The 21,634-nt window shown below is 37.0% G+C and overlaps 2 protein-coding genes across 4 annotated transcripts in view; one reads left to right on the top strand and one right to left on the bottom strand.

Annotated features, from left to right (window-relative positions):
* The window catches only part of LOC128868345 (neurogenic protein mastermind), a 204,116-nt gene that overhangs the window by 69,790 nt on the left and 112,692 nt on the right, over positions 1-21,634 (top strand). The window lies entirely within an intron of this gene.
* Positions 17,168-18,942, bottom strand: LOC128868347 (jerky protein homolog-like). Its single transcript, XM_054110339.1, has one exon. It carries the CDS (start codon positions 18,871-18,873, stop codon positions 17,239-17,241), a length of 1,635 nt encoding a protein of 544 aa, XP_053966314.1. The 5' UTR covers positions 18,874-18,942; the 3' UTR covers positions 17,168-17,238.

Genomic DNA, 21,634 nt, shown 5'->3' with positions numbered 1-21,634 from the left:
GTCTAGAAAGGCAGCGAGGGTAAATTCTTTGTAGTGAAGTGATTTCTCGACTGTGTGAACTAGCTCATGGAGCGCTGTTTCCACTGATTTGCCTTTGCTGTATGCATGTTGGGAAGGTGATAGTTTGTCGCTAATCCTTCCTTTGATATGCACATCTAGCAACCGCTCTAAAGATTTTAACAAAAAGGATGATAGGCTGATTGGCCTGAAGTCCTTCGGTTTCGTATGTGTGGTTTTCCCTCCTTTGGGAATGAATACCACTTTTACTTCTGCCCATTTCTTGGGGATATAGTTAAGACGTATCGCTGCCTCAAAAATTAAGGCGAGTGTAGGTGCAGTCATATCTTTTGTGTGTTGCAAATCAGCGGGAATGATTCGATCAGGTCCCGGTGATTTGTAAGGTTTGAAGCTGCCAATGGCAAGTTTTATGTTGTCCTCCGTTATGAAATCTGTTCTCGCAGTGAACTATAGGGTGGGTTCTACTGTCTTCGTTGCAGAGACAACCTGGAAAGTGCGTCTGCATTAGTAATTCTAGTGTTTCTTCACTGTTGGTTGTCCAGTTGCCATTCTCTCTTATGAGGTAGCTAGGGTTACTGGGACTTTTTGATACTACTTTCCGGAGTCTACTGGTCTCCGAAACGCTTTCTATATTTTGACAGAAGTCTCTCCAAGACGTCGTTTTTGCTGCCCTTATGGCATACTTAAATCTACGCTGGCATTCTTTGCATCTGTCCCACGAGTTGGTTCTCCTCGCTTCGTTATACATAGTTCTGCATTCCCTTCTGAGGTTTGCTATGTCAGTGGACCACCATGGAGGTTTCGGTTTTCCTCTTCTTGTTCTCTGAGGACATGCTGCTTTCGCAGCTTGTTGAAATGCTGAAGTCAGCTCATCAACCACTGAGTCGAGCTGTGGCTCGGAGTTAATTGTGTATGTCGCTGCTGGGAGATTGCTGGATAGCGTGGATTCAAACATCCCCCAGTTTGTGCGTCTGCGGTTTATAACCGGCTTGAACTGCTTGGTTGGCAATGAAATGGTGTACGTTAAGTACCTATGATCTGAGAAGGAGTTGTCTGTAGACACTCTCCAATCCTTTAAAATTTGGGACCCTCGTTCATTGACACACGTGATGTCTAGAACTTCACTTCTCGTGGTTGTTACAAAAGTGGGGGTATCCCCTATGTTACTAATATAAAGATTGTTACACATAATGAATTCAAAGATGTACTCACCACGTGCGTTTGTGTCTGAACTGCCCCAGACATGATGATGTGCATTAGCATCTGCTCCCAGTATGAATGGGGTGCCACATCTTGATGCTTCATGAACTGCGTCTCTTATGAGTTGTGATGGAGGTGGTTGCTCCGCGTCGTGTGCCATATAAGATGAGGCAAGCCATATCGTCCTTCCGCAGGACTCCACTGCCGTGATTACGTTATCCGCATCGCTAAATTGTATTAGTAAATATACATTAATACATTTCTTTGCTAGTATGCACGACCTGTGTTTACCTTTGTCAGTGACATAAACCAATTTGAACTCTCTGCTGCTCAAACCGTTAACCCGATCTTTTACGACCTATGATTCTTGGATGAGCACGATATCCTCTTCTCTTTCTGCGAGACGGAGGATGAGTGCGGCTGAGGCCGCCTTACTGTGGTGAAGATTGATTTGTACAATCTTCACCATCGCTATTGTAGGTTATTGAAGGGCAGCCAACCACGGTTTGGTCTGCGTTCTATTCATCGGATATAGGGGGAGAGACTCCTCATCCTCCATAGCAGAGAGATCGGAGTATTCCCCCTCCATGTCCTCTAAGGTAACCCTTTCGAAGAGTTCGCCTACCATGCCGGAGTTGGAAGCCACCTCATGGAGGTCAGCGTTGGGGATTATAACGGCCAGTCTCCTCTTGCCGTCCACTTCGCCAATCTTTGCTACCTTCCAGTCGCTGGTAGGTAGTTCGGGGTTGCCTAGCTTTATTAGATCCAGGACTTCCTCTGGATCAGAATGGAAGTCTGGTATCCAGGCTCTAGATCTGGGCCGGTTGGGAATGTCTTCTCGGCGGACCACATCAAGGCGGGCCCCCGGCCAAGGTTCCCCTATGCGATTAATCGCTAGGGTGTATAGGTCCACGGAACGTTGTTCAGCGCACCTTATTAATTTGACGCGGGATTGAAACTATCCCGCATCCGAGCAGCTGGGTGGAGGTCCTGGATTTTCTTTCAGGATGTCCCTATACACCTTCCAGAGGCTCCTATTGATTAAGTCCCAGTTTGCTTGAGAGATCGGACCATCATGGGAACTGCGATCAATCGCTGCCCGTACATGGCTTCCTTTCGCTACTTCCGCGAAAGACCTCTTCGGCGTGACTTTGGTCATTTGAGTGGCGGACACCTTGGTTCGTTTGGCTTCAGCCGATGTCCCTTCACTCGATCTCTTCCGCTTGCCTTGTGCGGAGTCCAGTTTGGCCTTCTCCCGGTGTTCGGTAATGAAGGCTTCAGCCCACGCCTTGGAGTCTGACTGTTCCTCCGTCAGATCCTCTTCTCTAGTGTCCTTCAGTCTCTTCAGGATTCTGAAGGCCGATCGCCTGGTACGATAGTACCTTTCTGACGCACTTATTTGCTTCCGGGGGTGGGTACTACCCGGAGCAGTGATAGTGCCAGAAGGGCAGACATCGGAAGCCATTGGCTTAGCCATGTGGTCCTATGCTGCCGACGGTGATGGGGGTGTTTCTCCTTTCGGAGTTCCCTTGCCACCTGGAGTGACAGGGACAGCAAGGTCTGCTTGTCTTTTGACAGGGCAGCTCTTGCTTCCCAAGGATTTTGTTGCGAGGGGGGGTCTATTGCTGGCACCAGACGTCGATGGAGTGTCATCCTCAACTTGTCTTAGGACAGGGTTGGGATTGTGAGTGAGAGGTCTCGCTGCCGTAGAGGCAGTCCCTGAAGGGACGGAGCGGGAGTTATGCCCTGGCTTGGCCACAGGCTTCACTCCGCTTACATTAGTGGTCTTCCTTATTGAAAGACCTGACCTTCCTGAGGGATTTGGTCTTGATTTGTGGGTGCCTTGGTTGACCGAGGCTAGGTTTTTTTTGGAGTTCATTTCATTTCATAATCGTCCGGACTGCTCGACGTGGCGAGCGTGGCGGACTAGGATTTTTTAGGGGGCAGAGGGGAAATGTCGACCATGGCAGTCCCCTCTACCATGGCAAGGTCATTCTACCTCCTGAGGTGACCTAGTTTCAGAAGGGCGCCGTTAAAATACAGCCGGATACCCCTGGCTGAAAACCATCCATTGGGCACGGTGACGCGTAACACCCTGGATTAGGGGGGATACAGGAGAGGAGATGATAGGATACCAGGTTAGGGATAGCAGTGGGGAGATCGTCGGTACGGTACTCTCCGCATAGTGATTGACTGGCCTCCGCCGTTTTCCGGATGGTTGGCCAGCCAATACCCATGTGGAGCTTCCCTCTTAGTTCGTGGTGGGTTAACCCTCATGACATGGGGGCTAAACCAGCACTTAAGCCTCATCCCCGCGGCAAGGAGACCAACATGATGAGGAGTCCTACGTTACCATCAACGAATTCCGTCAAAATTTGAACAAGGTGTTTTGGATAAAGCAGCTGTGATTAGAAAAAGCCGAGCTGTAGAGGTCATAATAAACCGTCATATTCGACGTTGGTTGAGGATAATTTGATAGAATTGCCATCGTGAACATCGAGCAGAGACGGGTTATGCAAATCCAATTCGTCCAGCTCCACGCAGATTTTCTCTACCAAAGCGCGAGGAAGCAAATCAGATAACCCAAGATATCCCTCAGAGTCGAATAACTGAGCCATAAATAAGCACGTAGAGCTCACCGGTTGTACTGGTTAAAAATAAACATGGAAGAAGTGTACATAGATTACACAAAGCTGAATGAAGTTACGAAAAAGGACAGCTACAGATTAGCATGAATATATATGATACTCGCAACCCTTTATCCGGTGCGAAATGGTTTTCCACGCTCGATTTAAAAAATGGTTACGGACTGATGCAAATGGAGGATTGCGATCGGGAGAAGACATTGGAGATGGGTTGTTGCTGTTTTCGTATTATATTATACAACCTTTGAGTGCCTGATTGAGCAAGTGCTGAGGGACTCCACTGGAAAACGTGTACAGTTTATCTGGGTGACGTAATCATTAGGGGTAAAATTTTTAGCGACCATTTGAAAAATTTGGAAGAAGTCCTTCAGCGCATTGTTTCTGCGGTATTACAATTGAGTCTGAAGGATTATGCATTGTTCTAGACAGAAGTCTTACGTTGTTGGGTTTAAAGTGGAAATATATAGTCAGTTAAAGATTTTATACGACCACTAAATTTCCTAGGACTGTGCACGTATTAACGCCGTTTTGTTCCTGAATTCGCTCAATGTTGCCCTAAAATAGTTGTTGATTCGATTTTACACATTGCTTGTCGATTGGCATACCATTTTCTCTCTGTTCTGAATTTTGCCGATTAATGCCTATAGAAATACTTTTCCTCGACCAATTGAGGAATATGGATCGTATCGATTGAATTGTGCATCTCTGCAGAAACGAGCTTCTTCTTCTTCCGTTTCTTTCTCGTGCTAACCGGCGCCAGTTGGACACACCAAGTGAAGCCAAGTCCTTCTCCACTTGATCTTTCCAACGCAGGGGAGATGAAATGAGCTACTGATTTTAAAAACTGCCGGTTGGGTATTTTATTTTGGGCCAAACCTTGAAAATTCCCATGGTTATAAAAATTTTTAATTTTAAAATTAAATTATTGGAGACATATTATTAAATTTAAACGTGTGAAGTAATATAAAGTTACTAATAGTTGAACGTAAATAAAGCAAGCAAACTATGTACTTGTTGCCATTAGCTTATGATCCAATCCAGTGATCAAACGTTTTACTTGAGAAAAATTTAACAATATCATATCAATTTAACTGTATCATATACGAGTATGTATATATTTAGTCTTGACATAAATTCTGGGATAAATTTTACAATGCATACGGCGAGAACGAATTCGCCCAAAAAAGTTCCGATATTTTTGCTTTTGTTCGTATGCATTGTCTACTTATAAATTATACTCAGTTTCGTTGCAAATTTCGCCTATTAATAATGGAGTGGGAATATTACAAAAAAATTTCCGAGCCTAAACTGTAATTCATATCTTATTTAGACACAGTAAGACTTGTCTCCCCAAGTTGATGTCTCAACGAAGCATCATACAATGAATACCGCTCCATCATTCCACGAACAGCAAATGTACCAATCACACAGACGCTGAAGTCTGAAAGCTTAACACGAGTACTTCGGTGTGTTTACAAGCCAGAGCCCGGGTATAAGGGTACAAGAAGCTCGACTGAGTAGGCGACGTCGAAAGACACGGAATGGAACGGAAAGTATGCTTTCGTATTCGCAATACCAAAAAATAAATTGGTACTGTGACGTATGTTATAACACTTTTTTCCTTTAAGAAAAAAGCGGATCTTTCTCACAAATTAGAATAGGCGACCAGCATTTTAGCATAAGTAGAATTTTATCCTATTTGTTTTATTGGCTTTTTTGGTTGGCAACGCAAAGTCTGGTGATGACGACACGCTGCGGACGGCAGAAAACGAGTTTTACATTTTTTTATAAAATGTGCTCACCTTACACTCCATACTTTTTACATATTTGTTTGTGGTAGATATTTTCTGTATGAAATACTGTTTATAGTTTTTAGCTGTTTGTTTGGCTACTATACATGCTCGTGCATATGTATTTAGGTATATTTTGTAATGAATACGGATGTGAGTGAAAGCTAAAAATATATTGCATAGTTCATACATATATAAGTATGCACAAATCCAGATAAGAGAAAAACTGAAAAACATTACTTTCTACCTACGCTTACAAGATTTTTTTACTATCATTTCTCTTATTAATCAGAGCAATTCAAAGATTAATGAAAAGTTTTCGGACAAGAGGAAAAGTGACAAAATTGATATTTTATAATCAACCAATACTTCGGTTTACAAGTCGAGAAAGAAAGAAAGAAAAAGAATAATTTACAAATTCAAGCACAAAATATCCATTTTTGCCGAAGGAGGCACTATCCCCAACGAATTTGTAAATGCTCCTTGTATCGGACTACTTTTACTCACTTATTTTCCGTACTGAATTCAGCTTTTGAAATTTCTCGATTGTAGTTGCGATATTCTCAGTGCCTGTTAAAATCCGATAAAATTTACTTTTTGCTGCAAGCTTATGCCATGCACATAAATCCTCTTGTTGCTGCAACTTTGCGTTTGACTTAAGACTGGTTGTGGGTAAAAATGCCCTAATATTTTTATATTTTTTCTTGCACTGAGAATGCAAATAGTATTTTATATAGTTTACACCATTTTGTGGACGTATATCGTTCACTAGGTGCGCAGAAAGCCATATGGGCATCAATGAAATGGCGAAAGAGTGGTGCTCCTTATGAATGTGAAGAAGCGCGAAGCCATAAAGTCATATGAAAAGGCAAACTGCAGTTTGTACGTTTGCAATGTTGCTAACAGACTAAGGGGACATAGAAGTCAAAACGGCGGAAAATAGCTTCTACCCAAGCCCAAATCAGTAATTTGATTATTTGCCAGCGACGGTCTATTGGTGTAATGAGTACGTAAAGGCACTTAAATCGCGTGAATATTGTAGCTTTAAAATACTATGTATACTTTTCTCTTCAGATATTTATTATTACATATGGATTTTTGGTTTTAAGGGGTTAGGGGTAGTCAGAATTTTCAAAAAATCGATTTTTTTTTTTTGCATTTTCTTAAAGTATAATGTTTTAAAAATATTGTGTAAAAATTTGAAGTGAATCCGACAAATACTTTTCAAGTTATTCAACAATTAACAAAGGGCGCTCGGCCGCTCCGGAGCCGATAGCAAAACTTTAAATGCGTTTTTCTCAAAACTATGTTTTTCAAACTGGTGAACACTGTAACTTAAAAACCGCTACGTAGATTTCAATAAAATTTATACAGCTTTTGAAAAACATAAAAAACTTGTGCCTGATCGAAGGATTTTTTTTTTTTCAAAAATTTCGATTTTTTTTTAACAATTAACTGTTGGTTTTTTCCCGAAAATCTGAAAAATATTTCCTGAGGCCGCCATTTTGTTCATTTTGAAAAAAAAAAAAAAAAAGCTTCGATCCGGCTCGAGATAATCTATCAATAAAAATAATTTTTCTCATCCGATTGGTTTTAGATGAATCTGCAAGGACTTGTGATGTTCACCGCAAGGGACTTCTGGAGAAACGGGCTTCACACAAACAGCGATAACTTTTGCAATTATTAATTTTTTTTTTGAAGTTTTGGTGAAGTCAAGTTAAAACATGATGTTTTTATGCTATGTTTTTATTTTTGTTAAATAAATTAATTAAGTAGCAAAAAAAAATTCGTGAAAATCATCATTTTTTCGGGCCTCTGACTACCCCTAACCCCTTAAGTAAAGTTAATTTACTGTCAGTTTAGAGTGCTATTTCATCCAAATTGAAAGGTAATGTTTAAAACGCAGTTTGTTTGTTAATCAATTGCTGCTCATCACATGGTTACAATTGTATACCTATGCACATGTGTGTATACACTTTTTATTGATTACATTTTCAACAAATTCTAATTACATACTAAACTCAATACTGAATTTGCAATTGAAGTGTACTTTGGTAGCTCACTAGCAATGGTAAAGGCCTAAAGAGTGCATACTTGAGTTTAAAAATATCCGTTACAGGAAAAACAAGAAAGCATTTGGTCGACCCCAAAGAAAGAGTTTTATTATCTGTAATAAATCGAAGCTTGTAAACGCGTACATATTCTTGCAAGACAACCTACGGAGGCGTACTACGAAAGCGACAATAATAAAGAAAAATAGGCAGCAGAGTATGAAAGCGAGCTACACCGGCAATCAATCCAGATGCAACATTGCACATAAACTAACTTTTCTGTTCATCGTGGAACAGCAACAAATTCCTAATCAACTTTATACTCGTACACCCAGTAACTGTTTACTAAACGTAGCACACGAAACCACTGAGAGTATGAAAACTGTTGTATGCCGTTGAGCTTTTTTGCACGCTCTCGGTACGACACGTTCACCGCTTAATGAAGTATTCGGGCGGTTAATGGTTGCGTAGTTGCGTGGTCGCTACACGCGTTTGCTGGCTACCACGAACTGAGAGCCTGGTTGAATTTGCGATAGACGCGCAACGCGTTCGTTCGCCGGCGGTAGTTTACGTCGTATCTCATGCGGACGGACTTGCATACACAAAGATCTCAGCGGCAAACCACATTTTCACTTAAGCAGTGTGAAATAGGCGGCCGAACGCGTATTGCACGCGCTACCAGGAGCGAAATCGCTAACGGTCACATTCGTTACGTTCCAATGGCGGCATGAAGTTCGATGCGATTTGAAATATCTCAGCGCAATTCAACGAATTTCGTTTGCGACCAACACGACTCGCGCACTCCTCAATCAACCAGCTGACGTTCACCAAGGCATACGCTGCACATTTCCAGAGAACCGGCCGACCAGTCGATTAAGTTGGTCGTTAGTCGACTGCCATCCGTTGGTTCGAATTAGCTTATGACTGTGCGAGTATGTAGTATATACATATGTATACTATATGTATATGAATTCATATCCTCTGGCTGCCAATCTAAATACAATTGTATGACGTCGTAAAGTATTTTCAGTAGCTCCCGATTCACGTAATTGACAAAATAGCAAATTTTTGGGGGCATTTTTGTTTTGTTTATGGTGGTAAGTAGGGCTCATGTGAATTTACATATATAGGGTTTTTCAGTAAGAGCGCTTCAACTTTTGAACTTTTTTGAATAAAACACAAACGGTTTGACTTTTTTAACTAATTTTTTTTTTTATTATCGAGTTTGAACATATACATTTAAGTATGAAATTCGATTTCTTTTGCATGACCACTGCGTGCACGTTTTAGAAGTCCAATCGTTGAACCCAATTTTCGACCACTCTTTTGCATAAATCGACCGAAATTCCAGCAATTTCGCATTCAATATTGGCTCTGAGCTCACAAATCGTTGCCGGCTTGTTACTGTAGACCAATGCCTTCACATAACCCCAAAACGGTAAGGCTTGTTAAATGGACCGTAAAATGGCCGTAATGCTCTTAAAGTAGCAGCAACAGAACGATTATTTTCATAAAAAATTTGCACGATTTGCAATCGTTGCTCAAGTGTGTAGCGTTCCATGATGAAATGTATACTAATGAAGTTTACAAATGACAAGCGAAAAATAAAAAATATTGCGTCGTTCGCCCTCCCTATCGGAAAAAAGTTGAAGCGCACCTATTGAACAACCCTATACATACTTATATGTATGGTATCTATATATAATATAATTGGCGCTTACACCCTTTTTGGGTGTTTGGCGCGCTCCTCCTATGTGTGGCGTGCGTCTTGATGAAGCTCCACAAATGGAGGGACCTACAGTTTTAAACCGACTCCGAACGGTAGTTATTTTTTATGAGGAGCTTTTTCATGGCAGAAATACACTTGGAGGTTTGCAATTGCTGATGGCAGATGTAGAACTTGCTAAATCCAATATTTAAAGATATTTAACAAAAGTAAAAACGCACAAAATAACTACGTTTGGTATGATATTTACTTGAAAACAAAACGGATCAAAAAGGGATTATTACATACGAAATACGTGACATTAAATAGAGGTGTCTGGAGGCATATCGTAAGCAAGGATGTAGCGAACAAAAGGCCTAATATCGTCACTGTACGCGTTTAACGCAACGGGAGTGCATAGAACGTAACATTGAATCCCGAAGCATTGTAATTGAACAGCGTACGTTTGAACATCGGCAAGCATTTGAACAGGCCATCAGCGCTATTAGCAAGCCAACCCAACTCAGAATATGTGGCTTCAAATCTTTCTATACGAATTAACCCGAATGCATTACTAATCATTAATATTATGCACGTCGTACCATAAACTGATACCTGCCCTCCTCCTCTCGAGCCGGTTTTCTCTTCCGTAGGTGTGGAACACTGGTAGAGAGGATAAGACACCACAGTTCATGCTTAATAAATAAACATTAGTTATTATAATATATGGGCTCTCAAAAGAAATATACTGCTGCTGAGAGATTCACACGACAAATTCACAAATGCCGAATGGCTTACACCAGTAACTGGTTTGTCGTTGCCGTCTGCTTACATCTGGCTCATCGCAATAGGTAATGTTCAGTGTTGCCGCGAGCGAAAAAAAAAAATTAATAAATCTTGGAAAAGAGTAACAAAAAAATTTTCAGCTACATATCATTTATATTCATAAATATACCAGTTTTTTTAAATATAAAATAAACATTCATTTAATCATATATTATGTTCGTGTACATGTAATAGTAAGCACATACCTACATATGTACCTCTATTTATGAAGACGCAACTCACAATGTGCCCATTTACACGAGGAGACATCTGGTAGGGAAACATTTTGTTCCGGGGTGAAGGACGGCCGCGGAAGAGAGAAGGGAATTTGTCTCCTGTACTGGCGACACGCTTTGCTCTTCTTATTCGTATTTCCAATCTTAAAGCAATTTTTGACAGTTGCTTCATTTGTTTTCTTCTTTTGTGGAAGAAAGTTCTAAGATATGTGTTGGTTTTTAATCAAATGAAAGATAAGAACGATGACAAACATCCGAACGCTGTTTGCGAAATGTACGATTATTTTTGCTAGTAAAGTAGGTATAATTTAAAATAGTTATGGAACATGTTTATGTTGATTTCTAATTTTTCTCCGCATTTCTAGATACTCATTTTAATTTTAAGTGAATTATTTGCATATGAAGTATATTTAATTAAATTTTTTTTATTCAAGTATAAGAATTTATAAATATATTTCAATAAAAAAAACAACAAATTATTTATTATTTAACCAGTTTGCATTTTTCATTCATACATTTAAGAAATTGTTGACGAACGTTTTCCGCTTTACATGTAAGCGCATGCGAGAATACATCCGAACCAGACGATGCTAAAGCATTAAATGTCAAAATGTTGCCGAAAACAATTTTGTCCGTGTGGCCGCGAATGAGACATGAAAAGAGAATTTCCAGTGTCTCCCTTCCAGATGTCTCCGTGTGTAAATCGGGTGAATGCCTTTGTTATAGTATATTACAAAACGTCGCAACAACATTAACTGTTTTCTCAAAAACTTTTGAGATTGAAGATGGTAACGAAATAGGCCTATAGTTATTTTTTTACTTTGTATTTTTGAAGACTGGCTTCACAATGATACTTTTCAAATCTTCTGCAAAGACACCAGAGAAATGTTGGCAATATAATGGCATATGTTCTTTAACATTTGATGTGAAGTATGATTACTCCACTCGAGCCGCAATTGCTTAATGATATTATTATATTAAGCACCTCCAAGGCTGATAATAGGATCAGACGAGAAACTATTTCTAAGACCAATCAGTATAAAATTGCTTATTACTGAAAAAATTGCAGTCAAATTTCACTAATAATTGGCAATACCAGAAAAATTATCATGGATTTCTAAGAATTCTTACTGGTGCTGAAAATGCAATGCACTCTTGCCAGAGGAGATAAATCGTTTAGGGACCTAATAAATATTTTTAGTTCAAATTCTAACATAGCTTCTAAAAAGAACATATTACAAAATCATCGTCGCAAAGTTGTAAATCATTACTTCATATTTTATACATATCGACAGGGAAATTATATGAAAAAACAGAGAGAGTCATACTATGAACAAAAAAGGTCCAAAATAAGTGTGATCCCTTACACATTTCAGTCCTTTATCAAATTGCGTCTTTAACCGTTTGAGTGCTAAGCGATTTTCTTTAATACATATGAAAATTGCGAAGCAAAATTTGGTCTAAGAAAACTGAAATATGATGGCTTTACAAATATAAGCATAGAGAACACAAAAAATTACATATTTCAATAATTTTATTTTTATTTTGTAGACTAAACTATTAGTTATGATTATAAGAAAAACTTATTTACATTTTTTTAATATCATCTTTTTTTTTTTTTTTACAACAAGTTCCGGCATTATTATTCAAATTTTGGCACATTTGTGGTTCCCCACACATGTACCATGTACACCTTTTTTGCAAATGTTGCATATTAGCCGGGAACGCTTTGGATTTTTAGATCCTTTTACACTACATACTACACATTTGCGCAATTTATTTTCAAAATATCGATATTGAACGAAAAATAAAAATTGTTTTTAACGGTCTCAACTAATTTATACTTTTATATGACATAAATTTTTTATAAATATCGCAAAATAATATTCAACACGTTCCTAGCCGAACGCCAAATGCACAGTGATGCAATCGTCGCTATAGCAACGCGCCGCAAATTTGGAGTAATTAGTTATCGTCGCTATATCGACGAATCGCACTCAAACGGTTAAGAGCGTTAGTGATTGGTGTGTCCAATTGGCGCCGGTTAGCACGAGAAAGAAACGACTGGCGCGCTTTGTTAAACTCGGCCAAAATCGCGTAAGCGGTTATAGCGCCAATTAAGAAGAAGAAGATTTTTCGATAATTGGTTTTCTTGTACTAGGACGATAAACAAATATGTAAGTAATCAGAAACAGTTTACTGCTTGCTGGAATTGTTTTGCCATAGAAAAGAATCTTTTCGCGTGTGTCGTTAATCATCAGATGGAACAAACAACCACTTGTAGCATCAGAGGGACGGGAGGGAATTTGGTCCTAACATCTAAATGAGGTGTGGAGCAGTACATGTATCAAGTTTGGGCGAGTCCAGTCTCCTCATACTTTTCTTACCAAAGCGTAATTTTAGGGGTCCCCGCTCTTTTACCGAGCACTACGGTTTGCTCAGTTAGAATAATACAAAGAGGAAAAATATCCAAGCAAGCTTTGGCGGTATATTGAAACATAGTTAACGTAAATTGTAAAAGGCTCATAATTAGAAAAGGCGGAGGTATAGCTGCATAAGAAGTGATTTATGAAAAAAATATCAATTATGCTGACTCGTCGACTATCTCGTCGACTGACTTGTTCCTAAAATGCGTTGAATGCTTTTCACCGCTATGCTCTTTTGTAGTTCATTAAAAAAACTAACGTACCGTAAACATCTACATATTACAGCTCATTGGGTATATTCAGAAACGCATTATAAATGCGCAGTAATTGCAGCGCTGGCAACACTGCCAATGTGACAAGTGATGCAATTGATAGATTTGTTGACGATTTGCAAAAAGATTTGTTGCATTTATGAACGCGTTTTACACTAAAATGGAAGTATTATTGAGTTTAGTTGTTGACGATATATTTGAAGTAAAAAGTGATAGTTTTTTGCTAAATTTTAGAAAAAAAAAGACGTGTAAAGCTAAAAAGAAGATCACATATAGTAAGATGTTCATTAAAACGAAAAATTCCCAAAAATAAATCTTTTTTTCCTAGTCGCTAATGCTTTTTAATTTATTGGGATTGTAATTCATTACTTTTCCAATTTTCAAAAAAAAACAAAAAAAAAAAATATTTTTTTGAAACAATTAGAAAATTTTCGCTGGGCGATTTGCCCGTCTATTTTCAAATCTTTATTCACTTTTTTTATTTCTTCCGCCACCTTATTCCACAAAACACTCTTTTTCCTCCTCCCTGAAGCAAATTCACTTTCCATGCTCAGTCGGACTCTGAGAAGCAACTTTACTTCCGATGTACTTAGATAATCGCTAAAATCAAGAAAAATGTAATAAAATATTGTTTTAATAAAGTATATTTAATATATCTTTGCATTAAAAGCTAAAAAAATTAGTTTTATACTCGCTTTTCATCAGACATCATATTAGCGTAATCAGCGGCAGTATTAAAATTTTTCCTGCAAATAATGCGTGACGTTTGATACAAAAATGGCGTTTTGGAACGCGATGCATTTGCAGTACTGCCATGTTTGCATTTCTGAATGCATTGCCAACACTGCAAAAGTACGTTGCGCATTATAATGCGTTTCTGAATATACCCATTCATTCTAACTACTTATAATTCGCTGGTACTAACCTCTTGTTGCAACAGTTTCGTTTTCCTCTCACTTCATCACTGTTTATGATGTACCTACATACATACGTACATATGTATGTACATATATATGTATGTAAAATTTTGCTATGATTATTTCTAACCGGCTTGTGAAGCAATGGACTCGGCCTCTTCAGTCATTGCTCAATATTAATTTAATTCTATCGAATTTGTATAAACTATCGCGGTTCGTACGATCTTTATGCTCGCTCATTGTATCGGTGCCCTTGGCTCGGAAGTAATTTTCTTTTCCACCTAACAGGCGAGTAATTGATGCTGTCTGGATTTTGTGGTCAACACTGCAAGTTTTGGAAATATTGACAATATTTGCAATTCATTCGCGCGCACATGGGTATTGAAATATTGTTGCCCAAGCGATTGCTGTAGTTGAGATTCTCTAAATTCCTGGTGATTCAGTTGGTTTCGTTCAAGTCCTTTGTTTGCGCTGACTGATTGGCTGGCTGCTCCAATGTCTATTTGTTGGTTCTACTGGTTTTTGGACAACATCCATTTTTTCATTATTCAATTATGAAAATTTTTGATTTTTAACACATTTATTTTGTTTAAGTTTTTGATTTTTGTTATGTATGCGAAATTGTGTCAAAAATAATAGGCGCCTTCGTTTCGCCAAACGTTAGCAAGTGGCGAATAAATGAAGCAACTGGCATAACTAAAGATATGTGAGGCATTTTATGAGTTTTAGTAAGACAGCGTTTATACAGGGTAATTTTTTTTGCTTCAACTATTTACTTGTGACGCTTGTGCTCTGTCAACACCCTTTGTGTGGTCATTCTCCTCAATATTGTTGTTAACTATCGACTACAAACTAACAATTCCAAGGTATGTATGTGAACACGATGGGAACATCAGAAGAGAATTCGCCAAGGTCAAGCAACAAAAGTTTCCCTGTATGAGCGCGGTCTAATGAAACTTGCCAAATATCAGAAAAGAGAGTTGGGAATAGTGAGTTGTACCATTTTTATTGGCGGCCATATTTATTCGTTGGCGGCAAATCTTCCTCGATAACTTTGTTGTGGCTTTCAAATGCAAATTTTTTATCAAGCTAGCAGAACACAAACAACCAGAGGCGAGCAGAGGAGTGGCGTATCGAAAGCACCTAAATTAAAACTAAAATAGGCTCACAACTTAAATTAAGCTAAAAAAGATTTTAGCTTAAAGATTAAGCTAAAAAAGATTAGCTAAAAAGATGTTAGCTTAATTACAAATATATTAACCAACAAATAATTTGTTTACTATTTTTATTTAATTTCAAATGTTTATGTATATTATATCGTAACAAAATCAAGCACGTAAAATACAGACTTATACGCAAATACATATACATACATACCGAAGCCAAAAAATTCAAAGTCTATAAAATTATGTTGTTTTAACATATTTTTATAGGGAATCTATCAAATGTAACTAATGTAAACAAATTTTACATTTGTACAAACCACATTTTGAAATATTCGAATGCAAAGTCGAACCAGTGCAAAAGTTCCATGTTGCATGTTTTGTTTTGATTAATGATCTTGATAAGATATATTATGCCGTGACATTTACTTTTCTAAATCTCGGTTTATATGTAAAGAATGTAAGAAAAATGTAAAAGGAACGATGCGATTGCCAATTATGGTAAATTTTTTCTTTGATTTACCGTATAACTCGATGTCGCGTGCGACATTGAAAAAGAACATTTGTTATCAGTGAGTCGAAGGTAGTTGTACAATTTGCATCAAATATTAGTAGCAAATAGATATTTTTATTGCTAATTAAAGAAACAAAACTTTGCTGGAAAATAATCAGCCCTTTGCTCTTTTAACTTATTTAAAACTTGTAGCGTGCGACATCGTAAGTGTAAAATGTACAGATTCAAAATAAATTTTCGTTCGAAAATATCTTTATTAGTATATGTAAATACAAAATATAAAATATTTGAATGTAGATGAGTAAAAACGGTGGCGAGAAAAATAAGGCGAACTGTAAACGGTGGAGAGAAAGGTTAAAGGATGATGAAACAAAATTACAAAACTATAAATTAAGAAACAAGGAAAGAATGCGGAAAGCTAGACAAACGTGGAGAGCACTGGCTGAAGGCAAAGAAGATATAATTCAAGAAAAACGGAAATATAATCGCATACGACAACGGGAGAGGCGCCAAAAACTCTTAGAAAATGGAATGTCATATGCACGTCAAAGCCGAAACGCATCTACGAATGTAGACAAACCTTGGCGAAAGCTGTTAAAAAAGTGGAGAAAGCGATGCCAAAAGACATGCACAGAAGGCTAAAAGTTCTTGAAGTCCTGGTAAAAAAATATAAGCAGTTTGAAGAAAAGAAAAACGTTAACCAATCCAACAGAACCGTACCAGAAAGCCTAATTAATGCCATCAATGCTTTTTATCAGAATGATAATATTAGTGTGCAAGCTTCAGGAAAGAAAGACGCCATTATAATTGAAGGCAAATTAGTAGCTAAGCGCTTTATGTTAATGACTAGTAATGCCAGTTCTCACGGAAAGGGAGCCGTTGATGGAGTTGGAGCCGTCATTAAAAGAAAAGTGTGGCAAATAACAAAATCTAAAAACGTTGTTTTACCAGATGCACTATCGTTTTATCAATGTGCACAAAACAACACAAATGGAATTAAAATGTATTTTATGCCATCTGCTCAAATTGAAAATTTGTCTCTTCATTATAAGTTGGACGAAAAATGGAAGGAAGTGAAAAATATTCCAGGTATATCCTAGTTGCATTCGTTTTGTTGCGATGGCCAACAGTTAGAAGCAGCTAGGACTGCATATTCCATTAAAAGAACTTTATTTGACATTAGTAATACTATTCTCAGTTAAGTTAGTTTCCGTTCTTTGCTTTTACATAGTACAGTAGAATTCCAATTATCCGGATCAATTGGGACCAGACTCGATCCGGATAATCGGAAATCCGGATAATCGGATTTGACCAAAAAAGCTATATATATAGGGAAATAAAGCATTAATAATTTTAACATTTTTGTCAATGTAAGTGTATTAATGAACAAACTCGCTTTACTTAATCATAACTTAATAGAATAAAAGAACTTACTCACTTTACTTCATTTAACTTTAGATATTAAAGAAAATAATTTTATTTAAACATTTCTGTCAATGTACGCTGTTTTAATGAAGAAACTCGCTTTTTAGCAGCTAGATCTTTCAAGCGCTTGACGACAAGAAGGTCTACATGGTCGCATTCAGATTGTCGTTCCATCCAATTTAAGGCAGTCTCAAAACAAGCAAACGCCTCACTTGCAGAAGGTCCAGCTTCTAATTCAAATGTAGAATCATTGTCATCTTCTGTGTCCACTGGGTATGATTCTTCTTTTGTACTCTGAATAATTTCATCGTCACTCAATAATTGGAACCCAGGATCTATTGAATCAGAATGTAACCAATCTTCGATATCCTCTACATTGCACTCGGAACAGCCTGGAACTTTTGTAATCATATTCTGCAGGTTTTCCGTAGACATTGAATCAGTATCTTTATCACTTTCCTCGTTGTTCTTCAATTCTGCATTTTCTTTTTCTTCCTGTATTTGCTGTTGTGTTGAAATTCCATTTATTTTATTCCAAGCCCTCTTCAAAGTTATCGCCTTTACGGAAGTCCATGCATCAGCTACCATGTAGCAGCAATCTTTTATGTTAATGTTTTTATGATATATTAGAGTACCTTCTTCATTTTCATCGGCTGACAGTAGCTTACGAAGCAGTTGTTTTTTGTAAAGTCGTTTCATGCATTCAATGATGCCTTGATCCATAGGTTGCAGCAAACTGGTCACATTAGGTGGCAGAAAAAGAGCTTTGAAACGACCATTTTCTCTCTCAAGTAAACTTTCTGAAGGATGAGTAGGTGCATTGTCCAGCAAAAGCAATACATTCCCCTTTTTATTTATTTTCTTTTGATACTTTTTAACATCTGGAATAAAAACGTCATCAAACCATTCCGTAAACAATGCAGAAGTCATCCATGCTTTATTTTGGTTTTTATAAACAACTGGAAGCTTTTTAACGTTTTTAAAAGCTCTTGGGTTTTTGGATTTGCCAATTAAGAGTAATGGAAGCCGATGATTGCCTGTTGAATTGGCACAAGTAAGAACTGTCACGCGATCTTTGCTAACTTTGTGACCAGGAGCACTTGTTTCTCTCTTTGAAGCTAAAGTTTTACGAGGTAGTGCCTTCCAATTGAGGCCTGTTTCATCCGCATTAAAAACAAATTCAGGATCGTAATTTTCAATTTTCGTTTTAAATTCCTCAATAAACTTTTCTGCTGCAGTATTATCGGCAGAAAGCTTTTCTCCACACAAATCGAGCTCTCGAATGCCGTGCCGAGCCTTAAAATTACGCAGCCAACCGTCACTCGCTTTAAATTCGGACAAATTATCCATCTTCTCAGCAAAAATTTTTGCTTTTTCACAAAGAATAGGTCCAAAAAGAGGATTTCCAATTGAACGCTGCTGTAAAAACCATTTAAACATTGCCTGTTCAAGTTCTTTATTTTCAGCAGTTTTCATATTTTTTCTAGATGGACTTCCATCCTCAAATTGCAAATTAGAAGCAAATTTTAAAATTGCAGAACTGTTTTTCTTTAAATCCGAAATAGTCGATGTTCCTACATTATAAGTTTCAGCCAAAAATTTATTAGACACTCCTTTGTTTAATTGTTCAATTATTTTCACTTTATCTGTGATTGAAAGCACAACACGTTTTCTTTTAGAAAACATTTTACGCAAAAACTGTACGCGAAACACTACAACAAATCACTTAGACATAAAAAATATATAAAGATTGGAAAACGCGACGAAAATTTAACCGCTGTTTGCATACAAGTTTGTACACGCCGAAGAACGCGGCGTCTGAATTATATTTTGAAATTTTTTTCTCATCAAAATTTTCTAAGAATTTAATTCTCAGAAAATTAATTTTTTTTTTATGAAATATGTACGTAGAATTTTTTGTTTTGGAAACGGAATGACACCGCGCCGTTCCGCGCCGCCATTCCGTAAATTTCTGTTAAAGAAAACACTCAATCACAACAAAAATACAGTAAAAAAAAAAAGGAACGGCACGGCGCGGTATCATTCTGTTTTCAGCATTACAGAGAACGTAAATTCATAGAGAAGGCGCAGTCCCGGCCCGTTCCTCCTAACAAAATACGGGTAGGAAAATGAAATCAGCACAAGTTAACATTAGGAAATTAATTAATATGGCTGCCGGAGAGAAATGAGAGGGAGAGAGTGATACGCAATGTAAAAAAATGTGTACTAACAGCTCATGCAACTGGATCTTCTATTTCAAATGAGGTAAACCTTGAAATTGATTCAGAATTTGATTCAATAACTGAATCAATTTGTACACAAAAACCATTAAGTGTAGCAGAAGAACTAGATAAAGTTATTAAAGAGGGATATGCACCAATGCAGCCTATTAGATTTGAGACACTGTCATCAAAAATTCAAAAAGAAATGTCTCTTTTTGAAAATGGAGGGAGACGTGGTGACTACCTGGAAAGAACATACTCCTATTTAATGACGATAAAACCTACTAGTGTAGAGTCTGAACGAGCATTTTCTTCGGCAGGACAATTTGCAACAAAAATAAGAAGCCGTTTGAACGATGAAACGCTGGACGAGTTGTGTTTTCTAAAAGCTTATTTACAACAACACAAGAAATGTTAATTTCATTATGTATTATACTATTTTTTATTTGTTTTTTATGATGAATTAAGTTTTGTTTTGTTTTGTTTCAATAAATAATAATATTAAACCAATTTTTTAATTATGTTTTCAGTTTTTTTGTACTTTCAACTATGATAATGTGTAAGTATTTTTCATAAATAGTCCAATCCTAATCCCGGTACCATTATCCAAATCCCGGGATTACATTATCCAAATCCCGGGATCCCGGGATTGAAAATATAACACGGGATTGCAATCCCTAGTCTCGGTCAAGTGAAATCTACAGAGGAGGGGATAACGTTCTTAAACTCGACGAAAAACGCACTTGCAAATGCTATATATATAGTTTCTACACATTCTACACATTCAAAATTTAGATAATATAAAAAATATTAATAATAAATTATAGTCTAGAAATTCAAGTTTACTTTTCATCAATATTATGTATTTATTATTAAATGAAAAAATATTTTTAGAAATATGTAATTTATTTTATAACATTGGTGCAAGTGACAATTAAAATTTATCTCCGAAGCCCTTTTGTTTTTTGGTAAATTACTTAATTTATTAAAAATATTACAATCACAAAATTAAAACTACATAATAATTTAACTTTAAAAAATGTTAAAACATAAAAAAATTATAAAAAAAAATTTTTTTTTTTTTTTTTACGAAAAAAAATCCGGATAATCGAATGTCCGGATAATTGGAATCCGGATAATCGGAATTCTACTGTATATAAGATTAATATACTTATTTTTGTTTTTCTTTATTGAAGATATTTTGTTAAGTTTATAATTTTGGTTGTTAAAATAAATATATTGAATATATTAAAAATCATTTATAATCATCTTTTGCATGTCTAATTACATAAAAAGTAAAAAAATAAACATAAAAAGTATGATGGAACAAAATGTCGCATGCGACATGTCGCGTGCGACAGTGATTAAAATTAAATAAAAAATAAACTACTCAATATTTTTGAATAAAATAAAAAGCATTATTAAGATACATCAATGCATAACATTTAAAAATTAGTCGCATTAATATATTTCTTCAGGTTTCGCTGAAAAAAGTGTTTAATTTTTTTGCTTTGAAAGCGACTCCTTTTTTTGTCGCATGCGAATGGCTTGATTTTTAGTAATTATCTTGAAAACGAACAATTTGCCAAAATCAACCTTCATAGGGCTAATCAAGTGCTATAGCTTTCGCCTTTTGTCAAAATAAAATAATGTATTGGTATATGTTTTTTTTCAGTTTGAATGCGTACGAATGTCGCATTCGACATTGGAGAAATGCCCATATGTAGTCACAGCTAAAATGGTGCACACGCATTTACTGTAAGTTGCGGAGAAGCGGTGAAAAATTTGAAATGCGCAGAAAGTTATAAAGAGTGATTTTTCAGCTATTATCTTTTTAAACAGTTGATTTAAACAGCTGACGCACGTTTCGTGTTTTGTTTCACTGTCAAACATCTTCAGTTTGGTCTATAATTTAACCATGAATCGTCTTACAAAAGAACGCTTGTAAATCATTGAATTTTATTATAAAAATGCGTGTTCTGTCAAGAAAGTTTAAAGTCGAAAAATTGTGTTCAGCGACGAAGCTCATTTTTGGATCAAAATGGGTACGTAAATAAGCAGAATTGTCGATTTTGGAGTGAAGATCAGCCAGAAGAATTGCAAGAGATACCAATGTATCCAGAAGAGATCAGCGGTTTATGGGCTGGAGGTATCATTGGACCGTACTTCTTCAAAGATGCTGCGAATCGTAACGTAACTGTGAATGGTGAGCGCTACCGTGAAAT

This window comes from Anastrepha ludens, chromosome 6, assembly GCF_028408465.1.
Source record: "Anastrepha ludens isolate Willacy chromosome 6, idAnaLude1.1, whole genome shotgun sequence".
NCBI lineage: Eukaryota > Metazoa > Arthropoda > Insecta > Diptera > Tephritidae > Anastrepha > Anastrepha ludens.
Note: the sequence above shows the minus strand (reverse complement) of the source record. Positions and strands in the feature narration are given on the sequence as shown.

Coding starts and splice junctions, on each gene's coding strand:
- LOC128868347 (XM_054110339.1), bottom strand. CDS start 18,873: ATGTTTTCTAAAAGAAAACGTGTTGTGCTTTCAATCACAGATAAAGTG.